The sequence below is a fragment of the Micromys minutus genome (genome assembly GCF_963924665.1).
Source record: "Micromys minutus genome assembly, chromosome: 3".
Taxonomy (NCBI): Eukaryota; Metazoa; Chordata; class Mammalia; order Rodentia; family Muridae; genus Micromys; species Micromys minutus.
The window spans coordinates 84,059,396-84,076,537 of record NC_137972.1 but is presented as its reverse complement, the minus strand read 5'-3'; the positions used below and the strand labels follow the sequence as shown (position 1 = coordinate 84,076,537).

General features: G+C 45.8%; 1 protein-coding gene across 2 annotated transcripts in view; it reads left to right on the top strand.

Annotated features, from left to right (window-relative positions):
• Positions 1 to 6,407, top strand: part of ARNT2 (aryl hydrocarbon receptor nuclear translocator 2) — a gene marked incomplete at both ends in the record, with an annotated part of 103,209 nt that extends 96,802 nt beyond the window's left edge. For both annotated transcript variants that reach the window (XM_080914171.1, XM_080914172.1), the window contains 2 exons: positions 4,352 to 4,488; positions 6,309 to 6,407. In XM_080914171.1, coding sequence (XP_080770297.1) covers positions 4,352 to 4,488; positions 6,309 to 6,407 — 236 coding nt within the window. The remainder of the gene's footprint in view (positions 1 to 4,351; positions 4,489 to 6,308) is intronic.
• Positions 6,408 to 17,142: the final 10,735 nt, after the last annotated feature.

Sequence of the window (17,142 nt, the reverse complement as noted above, 5' to 3'; positions counted from 1 at the left end):
TATGGTTGTGCTGCAAAAGTGGGCGGCAGCGGAGTCCTTGGAGGAGAGACACAGTCCCAGCCTGCTTCATGCTGTACTTCCTAGCTATGGGGTTAGACATTTATTAGGTTTGGGGCAGAGACTGTGCCATTACCCTGTCTCACCCTTACTCTCTAGCTTAGTGAGGTAGAATCCTAGGCTTCAAATTCATGTCCCCACCCAAGATTTTCTTTTTAGAAAAAGAAGGAAAAGAAAATAAGCTTGGGAACACCAGAAGTGAGCAGAATGTGAAGATGGTGTTTATTAAGATCCTGCTGGCAGTAGAGTTAATATTTGCTTTTATTCCTCTTTCCAGGGAGATCTGGGTAAGGTTAGGTCTGAGAAAATGATTCTGGGTGCTAGGAAAGCATGGGGAAGAACCTATGGTGTCATGTGGAAGTCCTGTCTAGGTCCTTAGTTTCCATGATCTTTGCAGGTATCCAGAAAAGAAAAAGAGAAAAAAACAAATGGGGCAGAGGGTGGGAGTAAGGAGAATGGGTATATGGATGAATGAATATGTCATGGAAACATTTGGGTTAGGGGTTGGGTCCTCAAGCTAGGAGCTGCATTGGAAGTCCTCAGCAATCACATGGGTACCACCATTTGATTAGTCACATGGCTATTGCCACCTTATTCTTGGCTGATCACACAGATATCCTCTACCAGAGGTGAGGACAGTTCCACAATAACATGGGCTTGTTCGCCTATAAAGGATACAAGTCCCTACAGGATCCATGCATCTCACAGACTAGGTATGGACCAGTCCTGGCAGCTGCCTCCAAAGATAAGACCCAGTTGATAGTTATGCCAATACATGATCTTGTTTGCTTCTGTATAAATTCTGCTGCTATCCTATAAGGCCTGAATTATTTTAGTTGGGAATTGGGATAGCATGCTTTCTCTGGTTCTGGAAATGCCTAGGTCAGCATGGAAGGTTTCCCAACCAATGAGAATCATGACCTACAAGTTGTCTTAATTGGTAGATCAAGTTTTACCCCCATTTTTTTTTCTTACTTTAAAGAGCACTTGAGTTAGATTAGCAGAGGTGTGGCAGGAAACCAAAGAACATGTACAATGAAAGTGAGTGACCTGAGACACAGAATCAAATAGGACAGATCATGTACATGAGCACGTGATCGCGTGCACAGAAGAAAGGTGTAGGCAAGACACAGTAGTAAATATTATGGTCTCAACGGCAGGTCAGGGAGTCCATACCTTACCACAGCTTTCACCAGGAGCACCAAAAGATGTCACCTAGATCTTATATTCATTTCCCTTGGCTTCCGGTCCTTGGTGTTATACACTTCTGATGGAGCAAAAGCCCGTGACAGACCTGGGAGGGAAAGGGAAGAATCACCAGAATGCATCTGAGTTGCTACTTTGGTATCACATGAAAGAACTAGGAGGAAGAAAGTGTTCTACAACATGGGTGCTCTAGTTCCACAAGAGGATCGAGTAAGCTGAGACCAGGGGCTCTATGATACTCTGTGTTGGTAAACATTGAAGTTCCTCAGAAACCATGTTGTTAAAATCTGATTTGATATTCCATCTGCCTTTATATGGCAGCTACATCTGGTTAGAAAAGCAAGCTTCCTGGGGCCCTTGAGATCATACACCCAGCTGTGAGTATGGTACACATGGTCCAGGGCAATGTAAATGCCCTCTATTTGGGTGAGGGGGTCTGTATACCCAATCCTGCTAGGACTGCTGATTTATATCTCTCTTGATTTCGATCCATGGCCTCTCTGGCTCTCAGAGAAGAATATCAGTCATGACACAAAGGGAGAAAAGGGAAGTTAAACCACTTACATTTCACCATGTGACCATTGACCACAGACACATGGGGGACAGTCCGAAGGAGAGAAAGACATTACATTTGCTATTCAGCTCTGGACCTTAGCCTCAAGGGAGGAGCCTGGAGAGACAGGAAGGGAGACTATTTATTCTATGAAGGCAGAGTACCAGAGGGCAAGATGGAAAGATAAGCTTGAGGTAAAGTCTTCCCCAAAGGAATCTAAGCCAGAGGGTAAGCATGGGGAACCTGGCCACCATGAGGAACTTACCTGAATCCTGGAATGTGGTCACCTATCTTTGTCTCCAAAGGAGTGGCCTTAAAGTCTGTTTGTGGTCACTATGTGTCATTGGAGGATGTAGGTTCCCTTTTGTAAGCTCTTAGTCTCCTTTATACAATTATTTAAAATCTGACTCAGAAGGAAGCTTGATTGAGTAATTTTATTAGGATTTTAGGGGGAAAAAGAAAGCATCGCTGGCAAAGTATAACGCATGGCATCTCTCAAGAGGAGGGAGATGGAGAAGAAAGTCAGTCATGTCTTTCGATTAATGTCAGCAATGGAGGTCTGCAAAAGCAGGTCCACAAGAGAAATAGTGAAAAAGGTCAGGGTATTGGTTCAACCATGTTTAGATGTTTAGATGGCACTCAAAGAAGAAAGGACACATTACACTTCTTAAGAAAATCAGGCAGGCTTAACCATAACGACCTGTAAACAACCACATAGGAAGGGGCTTCTAGAGAGTGTAATTACATTATCTCATTGAGGGGATAATTATTCTTCCCATCTCCTTAGCTATGTCCCCAGAAGAATCAGCTTTCCTGAGGGGTGATCTCCTGGCCAGGTGATTGACAAGCCTAATTGGTGCCAAGTCCATCATGATTTGTTTCTAGAAAGGTGACAGCTAGAGTAATGACAAAATGGAAAAGGGACAGACACAGAGACACACATACAGGAAAGCTGTGTTCCAGAGACCTGTGCTCATTCTGCTAGAGCATGCCTGCTATGCAGCAACCCAGAACTTCTACATGTTTATTCTGTACAGCATGAGAGAGCGGTCAGCTAGTCTTGGTAGGTCTCTGCACCTTCTGGCACAGACAGAACCTGAGGGCAGTTCAGTATCTCAAAGATGAGCAATGAAGACTGGAGTTAGAGCTCACACAAAACAAATTGGTAACTGTCAGGTAGTGTACAACTTGAATCCTCAAATTTGTTAATTTCTCTGTCTCTATTTGCTCATTAGTATATAATGTTTCATGTAGAAATGCAGAAAGTCAAACCCACAGCTTGCTCAGAAAGAACAGTTTAGGATACTAAACCATGTGGGGCATTCCCTCCCTCCCTTATTCCTGGGTGGCTTATATATGGCTTGAGTTACACAGCAGCATGCTTCCAGAGGCAGTGGTTTAGCAAGCACCAGCATGTCAGTGTCTTGCATTTAGCATCTGCTTTTCAATTTTAGGCTGAGGTAGCACCAGCAACTCAGTCATAATGACTCAAGTCCTGACAGGTGAAAACAAATCAAATCAGGCCACAGCAGAAGACACCACTGCGCCCTAGGCAAACCCCTTTTGGAAAGCATAGGAACTTCTCCTCCTACAAATGCTCCACCCAGTTCAGGCTGAGTGGAGGCTGGAGGAAAATGGAACGTATCATTCCCGAAGCATCTGAAGCTTCTCCCACTGATAAATGGGAGACAGACAGACACACAGACAGAGAGGGGGACCGCAGATACAAGCTCCCTTCTTCTCTAATCCTGCCCCCAAATCTCAGCCATGTGTGTTTTTAACCTACAAATTTTGAAGAATTATAGATATGCCTTACCGTATTAATCAATGTTGAAAGGTAAACTCCCTGCCAAAGGAGGCAAAAAAGTTTGTGGTTCTTGTCTGATCTCTGTGGATTAGGTAGGAAGCAGCTGCCTCTATCAGACCACATTCCCTTTACCCAGCAGGATTTCTCAGCATTTACACTATTGTTGAGTTGGTCTAATCCCCGCTGGGTTGGGATGTCTGTTTACTAAGGATGTTTACCAGTCTCCCTTTGTGTTTAGCCGCTGTCTCCTGCTGTTTGTGAGAATGAGAAGTGCCTCACCAAGAACCATTAAGCTAAACCCAACAGCGCTGAACAGTTTGATTGGATGGTTAGAGCATAGGCATCTTAGAGCAATTTGCACCCGCTGCCACCTCCCAGGAAGGTGATAGTGAACAAGAATGAAGTCTAGCATTGAACTTCAGCTAAAAAGATGGACAATGTCAGCCTTGAGCACCAGTCACCTGACAGGCTCAGTCTAAAAAACGAAACGATTCTTTCTGGCCACGCGCTCACACTTCACAGGGCTTCCTCCAGCCTTCAATACTCGGCTTATTCCCTGTCAGGACAGGAGGAGGCCTGTTTGGGTGACACATGCCTTTCAGGAGTGTAGAGCGCTTGAGTGACACTATGGTGGGAGAAATGACAGAGTATGACAGCCAGGTCCCCAGGTCTTACTTAGGTTCCCCGAACCACATGATGATTTTTTTAAGTGTCCGTTGGTGTTTCAGCTGAGAGCGGACAGAGTGGAGGACAGTTCCAGGGCCGGCCCTCGGAGGTCTGGTCTCAGTGGCAGAGCCAGCATCACGGACAGCAGAGCGGTGAGCAGCACTCCCACCAGCAGCCTGGCCAGACTGAAGTGTTCCAGGTAAATCCAGCGAGCAGCGCCTTCTCGTAGGTGTAGGTACCTGCGCCTTCTCTGCTTCCTTATGCCCCTTTCTGCACCTCTGCCTGCCCTGCCCGGTAGCCAGCAAGAGATCCCACCAGTCTGAAATATGGGGAGCCCACAAATGGAGGAAAGGTCCTGCCCTGCCTAGTCAAAGCCTTCAGGAACACAGGAGAGGCACAGGGGCCTTCAGCCTTTCAGCTGCACTCACACAGGAGAGACTACATCCTGAACCAGAGCTGCCTAGGAGGGGTGTTTGGAGCCAAAGACAGTAGGGGGGTTCACCCTGGGGCAGGATCCATACCCCTCTAAAAGTTATATCGGAGTAGTATATATAACCTCCCGGAGCTGCAGGTCCCTATGGGCTTAATTGCTTCAGCCTGTCTCCTCTCCATTATAGCAACCTGTCTCCTCTCCACTATCTCATCCAGGATCCTTAGCCCATAGCAGCTGGACCAGGGTTCAACTCTCTAGGCTGAAAGTCTAAGGCTACCTCCAGACCTCCACCACTAAAGACTGGCCTTACCATTCTCAGTTCCTAGCACAGAGCAGTCTTACTATGCTGGACATGGCCTTGCCTATCATACAGGACTCAGCCTCCCAGGTTTCCCTGGGACACTGTAAATGCAGGTATGAGCCAGTTGACTCACCTCAGCTAGAGGTAGGCCTGCCCATCCAGTCTTTTAGCAGCAGCCCAGGCTTTTCTGGAGTACCCCCAGAGTGCTGTCAGCCCTGTAAAGCAAAGCTCCAGGCAAGAGCCTGGTGTTTGAGGCTCAGGTACACTCTTCCTTCTCAAGACTCAATGTTACACACACACACACACACACACACACACACACACACACACACACACCCCTCCTACTAGGTCAAATGTCATTTATACAGACCCATGTCTTAGAGGCAGGTATTCCTCAGGGGTCCACCTAGCTATATTCCATTCCTAGTACGAAAAAGTGCCTTTCCCAGCCTTTCCTATGACTTCCCTCCCTCCTTCCTCTGTAAAGACCAGCCCTTACCCCATTGTTCATGGCCTAGGGAGGCCCTAAAAGGCATTGTTTCCAAACAGTGTGTCTTCAAGGTCACCCTGCTAAAAAGAATTCTTGGTCAAATAACTTGGTGAAACACCAGTTAAAGCAAGTTAATCAGATTCTTTCTTGCAGGATTTATCAGAGCCTTTATTATATATACCAGTGAGCCATGGCTTTCTAGGAGGTAGGGAAGCATGCCTTGTTTCCCAAGCATATTTGTCTGCACAGTTCTTTTCTCACCATAATCACATGGGCTGGGAAATAGAAAAAGCACAGTGAGACTTCTGCCCTACAGAACTGGAACTTTCCTAATATTGTCAGGGCAAGTAGTCTAAAGTCTAGCAAACTAGGACTAGACCTACTAGGAAGTAACTGACCTTCCTCTCTGGGATGGCATCACCCCAACAGGCCACTGTGCCCAGACCACACATGTTCAGGCTACTGCTTGGTTGGCTGTCACATGGCTGTCCAAGTCTTAATTACTGATGTAGGTTCTGCTTGCCCAGCTGGGCTCTTCCCATCCCTGGGCCTGGTTTAGCTTCAGAAAAGGTTTGTGTCCTAGTGCTGTTCACCTTCAGCATGACACGCCCAGGAGAGCAGTTCCCAGTGGGGTCCTGTACTGAAGACCCCTGAGGAGCCGCCCTGGACATGAAGCTGTGCTCGCTCACTAGAGAGATAGTCTCGGGGATCAGTCAGTGGCAGGCTGGACTCCGGGACAAGGGCAGGCTCTGGGTGAGGTCACTGACCCCTGGGACTTTCTGTTCTTCTCTCCAGGACATGTTACCCATGCCGGGAGATCCGACGCAGGGAACTGGAAACTATAACATCGAGGACTTTGCTGACCTGGGCATGTTCCCTCCATTTTCTGAGTAGCTTCAGGCAAAGCCAGGCCTCTACTGCCCAGGCTATTACCATGCCATAGATGCCCGTGTTCAAAAAGAACCCCCTCACCTAGCTTGCCCTGCCGCAGAACCCCCAGAAATCTCCCTTATTCCCCATCCTCCCTGGACATGGCATCACCTGGCTCTAACCCACAGCCCTGGCTTCTTGGGTTTGGGATCTTTGTATTTATTGTACTTTATCTGTGTGCTCGGAAGGGGGCCTCCAGGGTCTTAAATTCCATTGTGAATAATCTATTAATGGACAGTTTGCACCCATCAAGTGTTTGCTTGGCATCCACATGGCTGGCAGCACCAGCAGGTCTGGCACAGAAGCTGGGTTTCTTTCTGCTTTTTCACAGCTGCTGCCTGTAGGCTTCCTGTCAGAGTGAAAGGCAGTAACCTCTGCTTTCTGTGCTGGAGCCAAGAGCAAAGGATGTGAGTCTCCTGTGCTCACGGTCCTTGATGGCCTGGGGCCGGGTATGCTTTAAACAGTGAGAATCAAAGTTGTGGCTTGGTAGGCGTACTGTGGTGTGTTGCTGTGTGTGGCCAGTGAGAGTGAGAAGCTGTCCCCATTCCGCTGCATTTAAAAGGAGATGATGGAGTCTGGGAGCTGGGGTGACGCTCCAGAAGTCGGGGCTGGGGAGCTGCTCACTTTGTAAGTCAGCTCTTCGACCCCCTGCCCTTTTACAGACATCCTCCACTTCTTAACATTTCTAGTCCTTCCTCCTTGTGACCCATGAAAGTGCTCACTCTTCTACTAGGCCTGAGGGACGGTGTCCTTGTCCTGACTCCATGAAGGTCACTGCATCCTCCCTTCTCTGCAGCAGAGCCCAGCGCCTTCAGGAAGTCAGACCTGACCCTCTGTACAGGGTTAGGATACCTCGCCTCTAAGTGTCCCTGGAAGCTGTGTAACCTCAGTAACCTGGAAGAGAGTGCCCTGGGCACCTGAACATCTGTGCTCATCAAGCAGAAGAGGCAGGAGCATCTCAGCGAGGAAACAGCCAGGTCCAGGAGGCCAGGGACTCTGCTCTGGCCATGCTTCTACACAGACCTGAATTCCTCAGTGGTCTTAAGGTAGACTATGAGCTAACTTCTAGAACAGCTAACTTGAGAACAGTGGTCCTCAGCCTGTGGGCTGTGTTTCAGGGTCAAACAACCATTTCACAAGAGCTGCATATCCGATACCCTGCAAATTGGATGTTTACATAATGATACATTATAGTAGAAATTTACACTTATGAAATTAAATTGGTTTTATGAAATGATTTCATGGTTGAGGGTTACCACTACATGAAGAATTATATTAAAGGGTCACAGAGTTAGGAAGTTTGAGAGCCACTGTTCTAGAAGCTTCTGCCTGACTTATCTCTGACATCAGAGTCACTGCGTCAGTCAGATTTCACCCATTCCATCCTGCCCCTCCCACATTTCATGTGAGTTCTCTCTGCCTCCCTTCACTTAATCGACCCTCACCTCAGGTACCTCACACCAGGTATCACCCCACTGATGCCCAAATGTGAGAGAAGCCACAGAGCTACCTTAGGCAGGCCCCGGGGTCCTCCAGAGTCTTTTCATGAACCCCTTGTTAAAATTATGGAGGTGCATGTTCTCAGAGCAGATGTGCCTTGCTGCCTGGCTCCTGGGAAGCTGGGAGTACTAGAGGCCCCAGGATGCCCAGGAGAAGCATGAACATGTAGAGTAAGAGCCTGGGAGAACACCCCTCCATTCAGGAGCTCAGCTCTGCCTGGCACTGAGGGAACCCAAGTGTTTTTACAGGATTCACTTGCAAACTTTACTTAGCTCAGCAGACTGCCCTTGGTTGGCAGCAACCCACCCTAAGGGATCTATGTTCCTGACAAACTCCAGCCCTAGAGATCCTCAGGCAGCTTTGAATGCCTCCAGGGAAAGTAGGGACACAGTCTGAGCTTCACCTCAGCCTCCCCAGACAGTCTCCTATGTATGCTGCCTGATTGCCTTCTGTCCCCAGCAGTCTGGAGCTAGCCCCAGGTGGCGAGCACAAGTTATAAAGGGGGGGGGGAGCCTAAAGCTAGCTTCAGGAGCAAAGAATGCTTTTCGGTGATGAGAACAGCCATGGCCTTTAGCTTGTGAGTTAAGAGGTGTGGGAGCTATGGGTTTGGTTTAATTGCCTTTGGTGGGAAGTGGGGGCTGTTCTTGGGTGTGACATGGGGCTGTCACATTGCCTTGGGCTCAGGGTAGTAAGGTCTGCAGAAGAAATAGGACAGAATTCTTGCTTGCAATCATTTCATGTCTTCTCTCTGTTAAGGAGTTGAGGATATAGTCAACTCAGTCCTTGGTCCTGGGGAGCAGAAGGGGAGGATTCTTGGGCAGCCACAAGCCAGACAGGAGCAGGTACTGCTGTTAAATGGCCCCCTATTCCCCCCAATCTTATCTAGGGAGTTCTACAGGCTAGAAGGTGGGGATTTGGTTCTTTTCTATACCTCCTCCGCTTCTAAGTTGTGATGCTCAAAAGCTACACATGGAGGAAGTATGGGCGGAGTCAGAAATGAAGAATCCCATCTCACAAGGACTTCTCCCACCCAAGTATTTTTGAAACATACGGAAGTCAGAATCAAAGCAGTTATCCTGCAAAAGATGTCCCCTCCTAGGTCCCCTACAGAAGAAGCCAATATACTGGTCCTCCCGTTCGTATTCATCCAGCTACCTATCCTGGTGATGTTCTTAGCAGGCTAGGAAGGGATAGGGTATGTGCCTCACCACTTCATTCGATGCTGAAGTCCAGTTGGCTCCTTGTACACTGAGCAAGCAGGAGAAGGACATGCAGGGACCACCTCAGTCATTGGTAAGAGCACAGGAGCTCCAGAAGAATGGGCCAGAGACTGCCAGACCAGCCAAGAATGGTTCTAGAACCCTGCCTCGATGTCAGGCCTGTTTGTCTCATTGTGGTTTCAGGGAGTGAGTGAGCCAGTATGAATCTCCACATTCCTCATGCTCAGCTCAGCCTGTTCTTACGTCATAAAGTGACTGTTGTGGGTAGTAATATTTGGATTGGCGACATAACCCACTGAGGAGCTCACACTGCCCTGTCATTAGGAGGACAGAGAAACCCAATTTAGCCCACTGGCAAGCATCCATGCTCCCTTCAGCTCTGAGCTAGAGATCTGGCAGGTCTGTAATCTCCTTCTGCAGCACAGTCCAGCCAGTGAGCAGGAGCCACTCCCAATGTGAGCTCACCTGCTTCGTGCCATCTACGGCCTTTCTCACAAGCAAAAACAAGCCATTTGCTAATCACCAATAACAAGGCAAGATTAAAACCCTCTTTGTATGTGGCCATGGGTTGTTATGTCCTAACTTGCTAGTCCATCCTCCCCTCCCCTCCCAAGCTGATACTCACCTGAAGTACAACCACTGGAGAGACTGGAGCAGGAAGGGTCATGAGCTCAGGAGTTCAAAACCTACCTGGGCAAGAGATTAAACTCATCTAAACTAAGACATAGCTGAGTATCTTGGCCACATTTTGTGTGCTGAGGAGTCACCAGCTTCTTCCATTGCCTAAAATCTAGGACAGCTTTAAAGAGGCAGCTTACAAGGGCATGGGCACATTTCCACATGTAACATGCCATGCTTTACGCCCTAAGCTGGGTTTGTTCAGGTAGCCTGAAAATCTTTGTGGGTACTGGGTAGCAAGATGGGTCTTTTGACAGGTCATCCAGGGCCCAGCAGTTTGCTTTGTCTAACCATCTGTTTCCTTAAAGAAAATTTTACAAGCAGGCTTCCAAGAACAAGCAAGCACTTACTCGTCTCTCTTAGCCTTTCTTATGAATGTGCACTGTGCCGTGGGTAAATCATTTGTATTTCTTGAATGTTCTGTATGACTAACAGGTATTAAGTCACTGGTTATATGTATAACTAATGTAACTGCCTTTTAAATTTTCATTACAATAAAAAATGACTTTGCTCTGAACAGTGAATGCCTTGGACTGACTTGGTAATTGATTAACTTGAGGTACCTGCCCCTGGGCATCTTGGATAATCCACACTATACCTCCAGCCAATCAAGAATATGCCAGATAGGTATAATAAGGAGCCACCTGTTTCGAGTTTTAACTACTTAGGACAGAAAGGGAAACTAATGATTCTTGAGATTTGGTGTAAGGCAAGGATCTAGAAGCTTCTCTGAACTAGATTCACACTAAAGGGTTTTACTTCTCCAACGACTTTAAAGAGAATTTCTGGAAGAAAGTATCTCTGGATCATATATCTAAGATAGACTCAAGTCCAGGAACTCCTACAACTTAAGACAGAAACCTGAGCACCAATAAAAACAGCTAAGCATCATGTGACCATGTTTCTCCCAAGAATTTATATACAGGCTGCTGGGTGTGGCACATGCCTACAATTCCAGCTTCAAGCAGGGTGAAGAAGGAGGATTGTCTGAGTGAGCTCGGACCAGCCTAGGCAACACAGTGAGAACCTTTCTCAAATATATGCATGCTCACACACAGTAAATACACATACGACATTCTGGATTAATATCTTTTGTTCTATCAAACTAAAAGGTCAATGAAGTACTGTTCTAATACAGGCCTAAAAAAAATGGATAAGAAAAGAAACCTTCATTCATGGGAAATAGTACAGCCTCTTCAAATGGAGGTTTCTTACAAGTTTTAATAGAACTTCCTTAGTTTTTTTTCTTCTTCTATTGATGTGATAAAATGCCCTGACAGAAGCAACTTAAGGGAGAAGGGGTTTATTTTATTTAGTTCACAGGTCTAGATAGGATCCATCGTGGTTCATAAATTTATGTTTGTCATAATTCAGAGTCCATGGTACTCAACTCCTGACCTTTTACATGGTCAGAAACTCACTGCTTTTTAGATCCCCCACTGTTTCTTCATGGCCCATGTCTAGAGTGAGCCCATATTGACTGTTGGCAAACTCAGGGTTCCCAGGTATGTCTCAGCAGCCCCAGCCCTGTGCTGGCTGTAAGCCAGTGTCTTGTGTTTGTGTTGTTGTTTCAACTGTGGTGTGGAAGCTGAGTGGAGAGGTGGACCTAAGAATGCGTTTGGTTAGAACTGAAACAGATTCAAATCAGAAGCCGTTGCACAGTGAAAACAAAGCTAGGAACAGAAAGACTCAGAAAACAAGCATCTCAGCTTGGGGTCTCAGAGCTTCGCCCCATCCAGATTAGCATTCTTCCTTTTGCTGGTGAACATTACAGATGGAAGGTAAGGGCATGCAAAGGGGCAGAGGGTGGCATTTCATCTAAGCTGAATCCTCCACATCAGTAAAGATTATAGGTGAAAAAGAAACAAGAATTAAAAAGCATGGGGAAAGAGGTGACTCCTGTCTTCCAGGAGGCAGTTATGGGGTCCTGGGGCTAGCTCATAGAGCGAAGCTATGTCCCAGCCAGCTGGCCTGAAGATGAAAAAATGGAAGAGGCAGAAGATATGACTGCATCAGGATAGAAATGCTGATCCTCATTGTGATCTAAGCCCAAGGATCACTGAGTTGGATCTGTGATCCTTTGCCCTCAGTGTAGCAATGGATGTAAGTGAGGCACTTAGGAACATAGAACTGAGAGCGTGCAGCCTGGCTCAGCAAACCAGAGAGGTCGGTGGAGACCCTGTCAGCTACTGTTGACCTCTTAGGAAGAGCAAGTCCACCCTTGGGACATTTTCACACCCACCATTTTTGTGTTTTCTTTCAAGCCAAGTCAAAGCACCATCCTCACATTGTAAAGTTCTACTTTGCCAAAGCACAAAGTGGTGTGCCAGGGACAGCCCATCAATCAGCCTCTTGACAAATGACTCATAGGAGCTGAGGCACCAACGCTGACTTCTGTGGTGCAGCACATGTAGCTCATGTTTTCTCCAGAGTTTCCCTATGGGGTTGAGATCACTTCTCTCCGAGGGAACTTGACACTATATAGCCTTGCCCAGTCTTTCTGGATTCCAGCCCCTTACTGGAGAGAGGTGTAATCTACCACCACATTTGCAAACCTGGAGTTGCTTTCAGCTGCACCCAGACTCTTCTGTTATTGCTTGTTTTGTGTTTTGTCTTGTTTTTATCTTCTATGGAAGAATAGTGTGGAGGTACCAACAGATGGGAACACCGTGATCCTTCCACTTTCTCTTGTGAACTCTCCCCTAATAAGTCACTTTCCCACACATTTTGAGTGGATTGTACTAATTTTTTTCCTTACAACTTTTTTTTATTAAAAAAAAGAGATACATGTACAGATTTTTAAAAACATTTTGACCTTAAGCTATATGAATATATTTTTCCAGTACTTGATTTTTTTTAAAGGTTTGATAGTATGCATTAAAATCTTCCTAGTTACCATAAGCATAAAGCACATGTAAAACAAAATGTAACATGGAAATAGTCAAAGTTTTCTTGGTGTGTATAGATTAAACATAATGATTTTTTAAATAGCAAAAAATCGCCACAAGGCTATCTTCTTAGCTCTTGAGTTATTAATGATTTAAGGTCTAAGTGTACCCCACTCTGAATAGGTGCTATACAGTTGTTGTTGTTGTTTTTCTAAGAAGGACTGAGGCTTCCACTTTTTGGCCTTTTTTTCTTCAGCTTCATATGGCCTGTGAGTCGTTTCTGGGTTATTCAGAGCTTTCTTGGGCTAGTATCCAATTATCAGTGACTGCATATTATGTCTGTTCTTTTGTGACTGGATTACCTCACTCAGGATAATATTCTCTAGATACATCCATTTTCCTAGGAATTTCATAAAGTCATTGTTTCTAATAGCTAAGTAGTACTCTATTGTGTAAATATACCACAATTTTTGTATCCATTCATCTACTGAAGGACATCTGGGTTCTTTCCAGCTTCTGGCTATTATAAATAGGGCTGCTATGAACATGGTGGTGCATGTGTCCTTATTGTATGTTGGAGCATCTTTGGGGTATATGCCCAGAAGTGGAATAACTGGGTCTTCAGGTAGTACTATGTCCAATTTTCTGAGGAACTGCCAGACTGATTTCCAGAGTGGTTGTACCAGCTTACAACCCCACCAACAGTGCAGGAGTGTTCCTCTTTCTCCACATCCTCACCAGCATCTGCTGTCATCTGAGTTTTTGATTTTAGCCATTCTGACTGGTGTGAGGTGGAACTCAGGGTTGTTTTGATTTGCATTTCCCTGATGACTAAGGATGTCGAGCATTTTCTTAAATGCTTCTCAGCCATTCAATATTCCTCTATTGAGAATTCTTTGTTTAGCTCTGTATCCCATTTTTTAATAGGATTGTTTGATTCTCTGGAGTCTTTTTGAGTTCTTTGTATATATTGGATATTAGACCTCTATCAGATGTGGGATTGGTAACGATCTTTTCTTGACAGTGTCCTCAGCCTTACAGAAACTTTGCAATCTCAAAGTCCTGAGTTCAAATCCCAGCAACCACACGATGACTCACAACCATCTGTAATGAGATCTGATGCCCCCTTCTGGTGTGTCTGAAGACAGATACAGTGGATTGTACGTCTGAAGAAGCCAAGCTCAGGCAGTGTCAAACTGCAGCAACACAGTGAAGAAGAACTTGGAAATACTTGCATGGAAATGATCCTATCATATTTTAAGTGCTAAGGACACAGTTTGGGATGGGAGGATAGTAAACTGTTTTTCTTGAGGGCAGAACATGTGCTCTACTTCAGAACCCAACTTAAAGGGGGGTGGGTTTGGCACAATGTCATACATTTGTAATCACAGCACTGGGGAGGCAGAGACAGGCCTCTCTGAAAAATGCTACAGCCAGTAATGTGCTGTACCACAGGTGTGAGGGCCTGAGTATTGGCCGTACACCCATGTGCAAGCACAGCATGGTGGCCGTACACCCATGTGCAAGCACAGCATGGTGGCCCTTGCTGATAATCCCAGTGCTATGAAAGAGGGAGTGCATACAGGCAGATCATGAAGCTCGTTGGCCAGTCTGTCAATCAATGAGCTACAGGTTCAGCGATCAGCCCTGTCTCAGAAAATCAAGGTGGAGAGAGCTTGAAAGACTCCCAGAATTGAGTTTTTGACCTCTGGCCTCCATACACATATGCAAACATCCACATTCTTAAGTACAGATACCAAATGCACAACATATGACCACATACATGCAAACACTCATATAGTCACAAATGCTATAGACAAAATTTAATCCTTCCTCTTAAGAAAAAAAATGCTGTTTCTGTACTATTTTGATACTGAAGATGTGGACAAGACTTTGACCTCAAACCTGTTTTTCTAAGAGCTGGGAGGAGCAGCCTGTCTTTGTTTACCTGGGACTTTCCACTGTTCACAGCAGAAACCCCACATTCCAGGAAATGCCTTTAGTCCTGGGAATGGAGCATATGTAGTCACCCAGCCCAGGACCCCAGGATTTGTTGGCAAGGAAGGCAGGGTCCTGGAGAGGAGGAAGTGAACAGGATTTTGCAAGACCACAGAAAGCAGGAGCTGGCATGAATCTCTGCAACAGTTGAGATGTTCTCAGATGAGGAAAGGGTCCTAGAAGGTCAAATGTTCTCAGATGAGGAAAGGGTCCTAGAAGGTCAAATGTCCTCAGATGAGGAAAGGGTCCTAGAAGGTCAAATGTCCTCAGATGAGGAAAGGGTCCTAGAAGGTCAAATGTCCTCAGATGAGGAAAGGGTCCTAGAAGGTCAAAGGGGTTTTCTTTTCTTTCCTAAAAGCCTTAGCAAGAGAACAAAGCTGAAGGCTAGGGAGATGGCTTAATGGGTGGCTTAAAGTGCTTTTTATTTAAGTATGAAGACCAGAGATCCGCTCTCCAGAGTTCATGAATTCGGGGAGACCTCAGTGGTCAGCCTATGATTCCAGCCCTTGGGAGTTGGAGGAAAAAAATCTGTAGAGCAAGCTGGCTAGATAGTCTTGCCATATTAGTGAGCTCCAGGTTCAGTAAGAGATCTTGCCTCCACATATAACGTAAAGCAATCAGGGAAGACAGCTGATCAGGCTTTGGCCTCCATTCAAACGTGTGCACTTGCATACATAAGTGTGCCCTCACTCACAAACATGTATAGACACAAGAATACCAAACAGAGAGAAGAAAAGGGGACGGGAGCTTCACCCACCCAAGACCTGGAATCTAAAGTGTCAGACCCTGCACACAGGAAACTGAGGAACCACTTCCATTCCATACAACTAAACGGGCTAAGCATGTCCTGTACAGCCTGACCTAGTCAGAGCTGCCAGCTTCTGCCCAAGTCCACACCACAGAGAAAGCGGCAGCTAAGGGCATAACTTGGGAATTCTGCCCCTACAGGAATAACTGAGACTGAGCTGTCTGGACTTCTGAGGAAAATTCACTCTCTCCCTTGAGAAAAAAAAAAAAAACAGCTCTTGAACCCTGCTGAGCCTGTTGTAGTTACCAAGCCACACTTGGCATACATGTATCTGCCTAGCTGTTCATTAAAGGAGATAATGTGGCGTTCGTAGTTTTGTTCAGAAGAAAAGAACAAGAGCATGTCATCTGGAATGAAATAGGACTGAGGCTGGTGTTAAAATGAGCCAGTCTCAGACAAGTAATGCATATTTTTTCTCATACTCAGAAGATAGGTTTAAATACATATATGTATGTAAATATATACATTATACATATACATTTTTATATATCACATTAATATAGACTGGATACTTTTAAATGTATCTTATTAAGTATTTGAAAATTGTATATATGTATACCTTTTGATCCTGTTTATATTCCCAATTCTCCTCTTAACTCCTATGTCCACCTACCAGGGGCCACACACTTACAGAAAACTGACTTTTCCTCTCCCAGAAATCAGTTGTCAATATCTCCTCAGCTGGGAGGGCCACTCATGAGTCCCCTCCGTGCTGGAACGTTGACCCGCTTGATCCTCTGCAGGTCCTGCACAGGTCTTGTGCAGACAGCCATGGCTGTTACCAGTTTATGTCCAGAGGACTGTGTTTTGGCCTGGTTCTCCCTGACCTCTCACTCATATAAGTTGCTCGTCCCTCTTCCAGGTTGTGTCCTGAGCTTTCAGGGACGTAGGATGACACCGATGTGTCATTTGTGGCTGAGTACTCATGACACTTATCCTCAACACTTTAGTCGGCTGTGAGTCCCTGCACTAACCGCTGTCCACAACACACACTTCTCTGTCAAGGTCTGAGAGCTGCGCTAATTCTCAGATACAGATTTAGAAGGTAGTCTGATATTACCTTTAATCTCCAACGTCCTTCTCCCATGTTCCATGACAAAAGTGTGTCACAATAGGGTCTACTCATCAAGTTCTGTTGAGCAACAAGATCAAGGATCTGGGGGTCTCTGAGACACCCCTGACCAACAGCTCGAGTGGGGGTATTTCATAATTGGCACTGAGCTCTGGATTTGGCAACCTGTAGCTTCGGGGAAAAACATCATCCTTTATGTAAGGTAGCTCCTATTAAACTCTTTCATAAGAAATAAAAAGTTGGGAGACAGATCGCCAAGCTTGGTGACACATCTCATTTAATTTTCTAAATGTATTTGCTTTATTATTTTAAGTGTATTCCTGCTTTGCGTGAATGTATGCATGTGTACCATGTACATGCATACAGTTCACAACAGTGTTTCAAATCCCTTGGGGCTAGAGTTTCAGAAAGTTGTGAGCTACCATGTGGGTGCTGGGAATCGAACCTGAGTTCTCTGCAAGAGAAACAAGTGTTCCTAACCACTGAGCCATCTCTCCAGACTAATCACAGCACTGGGAGGTCTGTGAGTTCAAGA